Source organism: Myotis davidii, unplaced genomic scaffold (assembly GCF_000327345.1).
Source record: "Myotis davidii unplaced genomic scaffold, ASM32734v1 scaffold497, whole genome shotgun sequence".
In the NCBI taxonomy this organism is placed as follows: Eukaryota; Metazoa; Chordata; class Mammalia; order Chiroptera; family Vespertilionidae; genus Myotis; species Myotis davidii.
In genome coordinates, this window is record NW_006288434.1 from 4,762,606 (window position 1) to 4,773,444 (window position 10,839).

Consider the following 10,839-nt stretch of genomic DNA (forward strand, 5'->3'; position numbering starts at 1 on the left):
AAAAAAATCAAGAAAAAGTAAAATGGATGAAATATAAGTTGAGTCATAATTTCAGTGAGTTAAAATCTGAATTTGATTTATGATGTTTTCATCTGACTCCCCCACCAGGACTTGAGAATAATTGGAATTCAATTCACCTTTTTTTATATTATTTTGCATTTTGACTTTTTGTTCACAATACTTCAGGAATTATAGAATAAAAGGTCCTTCTCACAAGCTTCAACCCAGTAGTTCACCTTAGCTACTCAAGAAGCACTATCTCAAAATAAATAAATAAATAAATAAATAAATAAATAAATAAATAAATAAAATATATATTAATGATTAGTAACAGTGGAGTTCTAGACTAAAACAATAATGGTAACAGTATTTATTTTAAGCTAGGATGGCTATGGATAACCAGAACATGTAGAGTAGGATAATTCTCCCGAAGCTATATGATATTTTCTAAGTCCCTAAATTACAAGATCTCTGGGAGACAACTTCAAGTTACAGTTAGCTGCTGATCATACAGGGATTAAGCTACTACTACAAATAAATATGAATACTTTTTAAATATTATCTCTAAAAGTGTCTCCATATCCCTTTGTAATCTGTCCTTCTTTTTAGTCCACTTTCCTATCACTCCCTCCTTCCCGCTCCCTGCCCTGCCTCCAGATAACAAGGAACCTGCTTTCTGTCACAATGAAGTACTTTGAATATTCTAACATTTTATATAAGTGGAATTATTCAGTAAATACTTTTTTTGGACTGATTTCCTTCATTCAGCATAATAATTGTGATATCCATCCAAGATATTTCATTTTATCAATAATTCAGTGTTTTTATGGCTGAGTAGTATTGCATTGTATGTAGAGGCCATATTTTAATTATTCACTTGTTGATGAACATTTGATTTGTGTTCATTTTTGTGCTACACAGACAAAGCTGCTAAATACCTCTGTGTACAAGTTTCTGGACATAGATTTTTGTTTCTCTGTGGAACTACTTTGGGAGGAAAGGCTAGGTTGAATGGGAAGTGCATGTTGTTGGGGTTTTTGTGTGTGTGTGTGTGTGTGTTTTTCAGGAATTTTGAAGTTGTTTCCAAAGCTGTTATAATTTTAATATTCCTACCTGCAGTAGGAATGTAAAAGTATTCAAGTTGGTTCACAATACTCAGTCTTTTTTATTTTAGCCAATCTAAAAGATGCATATGGTATGTCTTCATGTTTTCTTTTTCCATGATGAATAATCATGTTGTGCATCTTTTCAACCTACCTACCTTACATGGTGAATGTCTGTTCAAATACCTTCCCCATTGTTTGTCTTCATCTTATTTTATTTATTATTATTTGTTTCAACTTATTGAGTAAAAAGGATTCTTTAAATATTCTGTACAACAGTTTGATAAAAGTGTTGCAATTACATTCTCTACATGTGCTTTTTGCTATCTTAATATGTCTTTCAACAAGAAAATGTTTAAACTTGATAATGCCCAATAACTTTGAGTCTCCCAGCAGCATATCTCTCCAGCAATCCTGTGTGGTTTTCAGGGTAGAGATCTTGGATATCTCTGTTAGATTCATTTGTTCATGTTTCTTGGCACCATGATCCCTTCTATTTTCCAATTGTTTGCTACATAAAAATTACAATTGATTTTTATATATAAATCTTGTCTCTTGCAACACTGATAAACATGTTTATTAGTTCTAGTAATAGCCTCTAGAGTCCTCTAGGATTTTCTGTAAAATACAGTGTTGGGCAAAAGTAAGTTTACAATTGTTTGTATAGAAAATAATACAATAATTAATAAATAATACAAGAATAAAATGTTTTCGTGACTCACAACAATAAACCTACTTTTATCCCATCCTGTACTTTGTCATATGCAACTAGCAAAAGTTTTACTTCTTTTCTTATTTTTATGGCTTTGATTTCTTTTGCTCGGTTTATTGCAGTGGCTAAGAGGTTCAGTATGATACAGAACAGGGTTACAGTAAAAGCAATTATCCTGGGCATTTTCCTGAACTCACTGGAAAACAATTCAGTATTTTACAACTAAGTATTATATATGTTTTCTCATATATGTTCTTTATTGGTTTGAAAAGGTAATCTAATACTTGTAATTTACTGAGTTTTTTTTAATCAGAAATAGGTGTTAAATTCTATCAAATGTTTTACATGTATCTATTGAGATTATCATATAATTATTCTCCATTGTATGTATTTTTAGAGAGAAGGAAGGGAGAGAGACAGAGAAACATCTACTTGTTGTTCTACTTATTTATGCACTCACTGGTTGTTTCTTGTGTGTACCCTGAATGGGGATCAATCCCTCAACCTTGGTGTTACAGGATGACACTCTAACCAACTGAGCTAGGTGGTTAGGGCCACATTCAATAGCTTTTAAAAGATACATAGGGGTATGGTACTCAGATTTTCTATTTCTTCTTGTATCATTTTTCTACAGTTCAATAAAAAATTTTATTTCACCTAAATTTTGCATTTGTCAGCATAGAGTTGTCCCTTTGTCTCTTACTATGCTTTTAATGTCTATAGAATCAGTGGTGATAACCTCCCCCTTCTTTCCTGATATAGGTGGTTTATATTGACTCTTTTTCCTGTTTCACTCACTTCTGCTCTTTAATATTTTCATTACTTTGGGTTTACCTTCTTATTTTCTTAGCTTCCTAAACTGAAATCTTAAGTGGATGATTTAAGCTCTTTCTTCCTTTCTAATATAAGTATTTAAAATTAAGCTTTCCTGAAAACACTGCTTTAGCTGTATCCACTTTTTCATTATCATTCAATCAAAATACTTTCAAATTTCCAAGTGATTTTGTCTTTGATTCATAGATTATTTTAAACATGTTGTTTAATGTCCAGATGATTATTATTTCTAATATAATTTGACTATGGTTAGATAATATATTATATTAATCTTGATCCTCTTAAATAAGCACAATGAAACCATACTGTACACCTGGAAAAAAAATGTGATTCCACAGTTGTTTGATATGGTGTTCTGTAAATGTCAATTAGATGAAGGCGAGTTCTTAGCATTCTTCATATTTCTTATATCTCCAATTATTTATTTGTTTTTATCCAGTGGCTTTATAAAATACTAAGAAAGATCTTATAAAAATGTCCTAATATGACTGTGGTAGTATATCTTTTTCATATCTTCTATATCTCCAATTACTTACTTTCATCCAGTTGTTTTATAATCACTGACAGAAACTGTATAAAAATGCCATACTATGATTGGATATTATGTTTCCATTAATTCTGTCCCTTTTTTGTTTCATACCCTCTTAACTTCTGTTAATATTCTTTTTCTATGTCTATTTCATTTGAAAAATAAAAAAAGCAAGTCAAGCACTTTTACGCTCTTTGAATGGTATCTTTTTCCTACGCATTCATTTATATTCTGTTTCTGTGTATTTCAAATATTTCTCTGCAGTAGTCTTGCTTTTCTCCCCCCATATAAATCTTTGCCTTTTAATGGGGGTAGCTGGATCAGGGTCAGCTTTTTCTGTAAAGGGTCAGACAGTAAACATTATAGGCCTTGTGAGCCATTTTATCCTTTCCTGCTACTTACTTCTGCAGTTGCAGCATCACAGCAGCCTTGACGATATGTAAAAAATGTTATCCCCAACTTTGCCTTGCAGACCTTAGTTGCAAACTCCTGGTGTAAACGCTCCAAGTGAAGATCATTAACATTTAATGTGTTCATTGATTAAGTTGGTTCAGCCCCTACAAATTATTATTTTTTGTTTCTATCCTGTTTTTGTAACTCTATTCCCACTTCTTGACTTCATTAAATTGTAATATTTTTAGTGTTTCATTTTATTTTATTTTATTATTTTTAAAGGATTAAAAAAAATTTTAGAGAGAGGAAGGAAGGAGACACAGAGAGAGAAAAAATGAGAGCACAACATTGATCAGCTGCCTCTTGCACGTCCCCTATTAGGGATCGAGGCCCCAACCTGGGCATGTGCCTTGACTGGGAATTGAACCAGCAACCTTTTGGTGCACGGGACAACGCCCAACCAACTGAGCCACACTGGGCAGGGCAGTATTACATTTTAACTAATCTATTGGCTCTGGCTCCACCTGATTGTATTTTTGCATGTTTTTCAACTTCAGTATTTTCTATGCTCCATGTTCAAGTTCAGTGATTCTTTCTTCTGTCATATGCAGGGCATATCTTAAAACAACAGGAATTTTTTGTTCCATAATTTTGGAGGGAAGAGTACCTAATCAAGGTTTAGTAGGCCACCCTTCCTCTGAGACAGCAGAATTGATTTCTCTCTTCCTTGTTTCTGGTGGTAGCCAGCAATCCTTGAATTCTTCGGCTTGCAGCTTAATTAATCCAATATTTGCATATGGCACTCTCCCCAGGTGTCTTTACATTGACTCTCCCCTGTGTGTGTCTTCATCCAAATTTCCCATTTTTATAAGGAAATCAATCACATTGGATTAGGGCTTACACTATGACCTCATTTTAACTTGATTATTTCTATAATGACCCTATTACCAGATAAGGTCTATATATATAAAAGACTAAGATGCAGAGTGTCCCTCGGGAGTTCGATCGCTCACTATGATGTGCACTGACCACCAGGAAGCGGCGTGGAATGAAGGAAGGCCCTGGTCAGCAGCCAGAAGGTTCTGATAGTCCCTGATCACCAGCCAGGCCTAGGAACGGTACCCGTGCATGAATTTCGTGCACTAGGCCTCTACTACTAAAATAATGGGGGTTAGGAATTCAACATGTCTTTCGGGATGGACACAATTCATCCATAATAATTTATCTTCCTCTTGGAAATGTTTTTAAGCAAATTTCAGCAATAGCATTCAGGGAATAATCTATGAAAGAGTAAGTCATCTCATAATTATTCTCTCCTATATCACTGTGGGGTCATAATAGAATGTCAATTATTTGCATTTTAATGAGGCCATCACCAATATATAGCAGGTCCAATGTTTACAACATGCACAAATGAAAACTAAACCAAACTGTATAATATACAGTACAGAGGTAGAGGATGGTATTAGAAAGGAGGCTTTATAAAACAGAGTTATAGCTGAGCCCACTTTAAAAACATACTTTTAAAACTGGCTTAAAACCACTAATGCTGGGATAAACAGATTTTCAATATCAGATCTAGTAATATTCTAAAAAGTATTTGTTTAAAAATAATATTTCAAATAGAATTCAGCACTGAAAAGCTATATAAAAATATACTATAGTCTGCTTGAGGTAAAAACCAACAACAACAAATATTACATTCTATGCAATTAATAATTTGCACAAGCCTAGGTGATTAAAATAGAAACCAAATTATAAAACTGTAGAATACAATATGTTTGGCCTATATCAACTAATGTTATGAGAACAACAAAATACCTTTTTAAAATAGTAAATAGTGCTTTTAAAAAATATATTATATATTGAGCAAAAGAAGTTCTGAATGGTAATCGGAGTGAAAATTAGATTTGATCACTTCAACAGACTCCTCCAATCTGATGGTAAAGTAGCTCATCAGTATTTAAAAACTTTACATCTGCAACTGATTTATTCCATCAGCCAAAAGATGCATTTATGCAGCCACCGTGACATTTTTAAAAGAGTTTAAATTACAAAACTTGAGAGAGCGTCAAAGAAATTCTTAATCTAACCATTCTAATCTTGATGGCCTTGTTAAAAATAAATTTAGGATGCTTAGTAGAAAAGAAACTCTGCAACAAAATGGCTAACAATTGTTCTTAAATCACATTATTTTAAATTTCTTTTCATAAATCAAATGTACCAACCTGGGGATTTGAGCATTTTATCTCAAGCGACTCTAGGTCAACATGGAGGCAGACAACAAATGAATGTCTTGCATCAGGTGCTGTTGTGAGTAGTTTTTGAGATGTCACGGCTAGAGTAGAGGTACAACCCATAGGATCCACTAGGCAAAGTGTCACTTGTTTTCCAAAAAGGGTGTATACGCTGAAATGATGCAAGCTAATAGTCCAAGGAAAAGCATCACCTGGTAAAGAAGCACACATGCATAAATGTTAATTGTCACTACATCGTAAGTTGTCTATTATCTAAATTTGAATTATAAAACATTCAATAAGGCATAATTAATAAAGAATATAGTAGCCCGGCCGGCATGGCTAAGTGGTTGAGAATCTATCTATGAACCAGGAGGTCACGGTTCGATTCTTGGTCAGGGCACATGCCTAGGTTGCAGGCTCAATCTCCAGCCTGGGACATGCAGGAGGCAGCCAATCAATGATTCTCCCTCATCAATGATGTTTCTCTCTCTCTCTCTCTCTCTCTCTCTCTCTCTCTCTCTCTCTCCCTCTTCCTCTCTGAAATCAATAAAAATACATTAAGAAAAAAAGAAAATAAATGGTAAAATGTTAATATCTAAAAAATTAGTAATGTAGTATACCAGAGAGTAATATGGTAAACAATTTGCATGCTATATTGTTACCGTCTAAAACTGTTTAATTTGTATTTATTATAACATACTATTACATCATTAGTTACAGACATTATAAAACATACAGAAATAGAAATGAAGGAAATGAGATAGAAATATAAGTAGAAGTTCTAACTTCGTCTTCCCTCATCCTAGTACGTTATATTGTGCAACTGCTAGGGATGTACACACTATACTTTAGAGACCACAGAGAGTGTGTTAAGTTAGAAAAATGCAATAATCTTTGCAGTGATTGAAGGTGATCAAAAATCTGGCTGTGGAATGAGAAAAGAATAAATAATATAATATGGTCTGTTGGACCACCTGGAACAGAATCATGTGAGTGCTTACTTAAAATACAGATTCTGGGTTACTGCTTCAGATCTATTTAATCAGTATCTCTGGTGGTAAGACCCAAGATACATTTCAGTACCTTTCCTTGGTGATTCTCATGTATAATGTCATTTTTATGTAAAATACACTTGATAAAAGTATAAACATTCATAAAGTTTGGGATTAAGAACAAAATTCCTTTTCTATACTATGTCCTTTTATTTATTTATCAGAGATTAATATAAATTTGTAAGATAAAACCATTTTTTATTGTAGCTAGAGAAAAAGTACTTTGTGAAATAATTCTTAAAAGTGTATTCAACTTCAAATATTTGTAAATATTTATTATTGGAATACCAATTTGATGGAAAATATGTTCCTTATAACTTCTATTTTTTCTTGGTAATTCTACCACTACCTGTCAGTATAGACTGCACAGTACAGATTTCTTTTTAAATAAGCAGCTCAATTATTTTAAAACAAATGAAAATACTTATTTACTTTCTAATTAGAGAGGTACTACTACCTCACTAAAGGTAATTTTGAAAATATCCTATATAATAAAAGGCTAATATGCAAATAGACTGAAAGGCAGAACAACTGAACAACCAGTAGCTATGAGGTGCGCTAACCACCAGGGGGCACGCGCAGCACATGGTGGGTATCAGCAGCAGGCAGCAGAGCGCAGAACATGGCAGGAATTGGCCATGGCAGGATGGTGCAGCAGGTGATCAGACGAAGCCAGGGTGCCAGTCGTTGTCATCAGGGCGAGCCTCAGGTGGTTACTGAAAATTCTTTGCTCCCATGCACCACAGTCCCGCCTGGCGTTCACACCTGCTGCCCCCTCCCACCTGCAGCCAGAGCCACCGCTCACACCGCAGAGGATGGGCCGAGACTTGCCCCTGTGCCCACTGCAGCCTCATGGCCAACAGTTCCTTTCAAGGTGCACGAACTGGTATATTGGGCCCCTAGTGATATATAAAAGATAAAAGTAATAAAATAGCCACAATCCACTGTCCACCGTGTCACTCCCAATGATAAACACTTTAGTGTTGAACATGCCAACACAGATTAGAACCAGGATCACATGCTATTTTTAATGTAGTATACTCTCTGGTATACTACATTATGCTATTTTTCCAGGTACACACACACAAAAAGAAAACACACGCACACAACAACAACAACAACAAAGCTTAAGTGCATTACTGAGAGGATCATACTATAAATGTATATATTAAAGAAATCTAAATATGCATTTGTGTCATGAAAGGTGATACTCAATGAATACTACAAGGTAGACCCTCATGAGTTTAAATATTCAAAATGTCTTGACCAATTATAGTTAATAAAATTAAAATCAGAAACTTTTAACTTGAGACTTAGGTAATAAATCTAGCTATAAAGTAGTCCATAATAACTTGAGTGGAAACAACTAGAACTGCATGATATGTGGTCAGTACTATGGTAATCTGCCTGTTTTCAGACTTAAAAAATGTTGCCCCCAAGAAAAAATAACAAACTTTAAATCATCTGTAACTAATTCTAAAATTACTTTAAAACCTGTAAAGATTTCCATGCTATTTACAAAATAAAGGCTTTGTCAAATTTGTCTTAAAATATTTTGGAATGATTTGAGGTTACACATTTTAAAACTGGTAGTGAGCTGTATATAGTTTTCAAGTTTTATGTTATCCAAGAAATGCTAAGTGGTTGTTATGCTGGATAAAAATCAACACATTTGCCAAAACCGGTTTGGCTCAGTGGATAGAGCGTCGGCCTGCGGACTGAAAGGTCCCGGGTTCGATTCCGGTCAAGGGCATGTACCTGGGTTGCGGGCACATCCCCAGTGGGAGATGTGCAGGAGGCAGCTGATCGATGTTTCTCTCTCATTGATGTTTCTAACTCTCTATCTCTCTCCCTTCCTCTCTGTAAAAAATCAATAAAATATATTTTAAAAAAAATCAACACATTTAAATTCATTAAATTAAAAAAAAAATCCCAAATGACACTGAGACTGTCTCAGATATGTGCCTCTGCTTCTATACTGGAATAAGACCAATAAAAAGAAATTACGTACATCATATTCTAAATCTTTAAAAGAACCTTTCAAGTTAATACTTTATGTACCTTTAAGATGAGGTCTTAATGTGCAATGACAAATATCCCCAGAATTAAACACTATAAAAATATTAAAGCAAAAGTCATTAACTGCACAAGTATTCCTTTTGTAGACACATGCATGAATGTGCACAAAATAAAAAGCAAAAGCACCTTATGTATTTATAACACAGGCAATGCAATATTCTGGAGACGCCATAAAATATGCTCAGGCACCTAGGACAGGACAGAACAATGTACTAATCTGAAACTTTCGAAATCAATATTTTTCCTTTAATTGGAAAGTTCTAATGCCATAATATGGGTCTTTTATTTTAGAGAAACTATTGCTAGCAGAATTCAGAAAATTTAAAACAAACTCTCTAAAAGAAAAAGAAAAACTAAAAATAAAGCAAGACAGAATTCCATTTGTATATGCATTTGTGAACCCTTCTCTACACATAATCAACAGAGAAAAACATATCAATAAAATAATTCTCAAGAAAATGATGACCTAACACTGATGTAATTCAGATAAAATAAGGTGAAAGAAAATGAATATGACAGAGCTTTGAGACTAAACGAATAAAGAAAGAAAATTCAGAGACGGTGTTATGTGAGACATGTGTCAACAATGGGTAAGGAATTAACTAGATAATATTGATGTACAATTGAGTAAATTTTAGAAAAATATATAGTATGACTTCCATACATACTACCACATGTTGCTGATTTTGCACAACACTAGAAGCAGAAGACAAAGGTAACACTCTACTCAGTTGTTCCTTGTTTTCATAACCTTAGTCATTAAATATCTTTAGAAGCAAATATCTTCTTCCTTTCCCTTTTTCTACCCTTATGTCCCACAATCCAGTATGACTCAGGCAGGTTTTTATTTCAAATATGAGAGTGTAATCAATGTTTCACTATCTATTGTGAGGGTTAACACTTTCTTGAGATTATATACACTACACTCCCCAAATATAAATGACCCAAAACAGCTCATATAATTTCCCCAAACAACTTAAGCAATTACGTGACTTAAAGACAGTTAAAGAAAGGGTTTTTTAATTCTAAGTGATGTTAATTAAGTAATGAGGACTTCCAAAGAACTAAGACATTGAAAATGATAAAAAGTATAACAAATTCTCCTAGCACAGGTCAGTTGGAATGTCTAGAAGAGAGGAAAATAAAAATGAACACCATATAGGTTTTTTTTGCTCTGAAACCAAAACTCTACATTTGGAAAAAAATACTGTGTTGTATTAGTTGATGTGAAATATAGTACATGTATAAAACATAGTAATTGGGAGAAAAATACTGCATAATTGATTTCAAATTTATGAAATATTTTCTTTACATCAAGGAACGTGAATTCTCACTGCTAGAGCTACGATTAACTTCTGAATTTACTACTGGCTTACTCATAACTTAATCATCAAAGTTTCATTACTGAATAAAGAAATATATAATAGTGGCTTTTAAAATTCTCGAGAACTTATTATTTTAATGATAAACAATTCAAAAATAGAACAATCATTGCTTTTAAAACTAGAAGGGACCTCAAAAAATACTACTGTCCTTCAGGCAATTAAGGTATTAGTAGCCACTTCACAGTTTGAAAGAGATGTCAAGATTATCACAATGCAAGACTTACTTAGGGACATATAGTTAGCAAGCAAGAAACAGCCCCAGTTCCTACAGGTAATCTTAGGAAATATTACAATTCCATACATTTTCTAAGCAACTTGCCACTAACAGCACTCCTAACCTTCCCTCAATTATTACATAAAAACTCTAACATAATTAAGCAAACATTATAAGATACTTCTTCAGTCTCATATCTCGTTATATGGTATCCTATATAATAAAGGCTAATATGCAAATTGAAAGGAGGAATGACCAGTCACTATGATGCACACTGACCACCAGGGGCAGATGCTCA

At 33.6% G+C, this 10,839-nt stretch overlaps 1 protein-coding gene across 1 annotated transcript in view; it reads right to left on the reverse strand.

The window, feature by feature from the left end:
- The window catches only part of VPS13B (vacuolar protein sorting 13 homolog B (yeast)), a 624,807-nt gene that overhangs the window by 346,995 nt on the left and 266,973 nt on the right, over positions 1-10,839 (reverse strand). Inside the window, exon 23 of the mRNA XM_006760303.2 lies at positions 5,800-6,020. Coding sequence (XP_006760366.1) covers positions 5,800-6,020 — 221 coding nt within the window. The remainder of the gene's footprint in view (positions 1-5,799; positions 6,021-10,839) is intronic.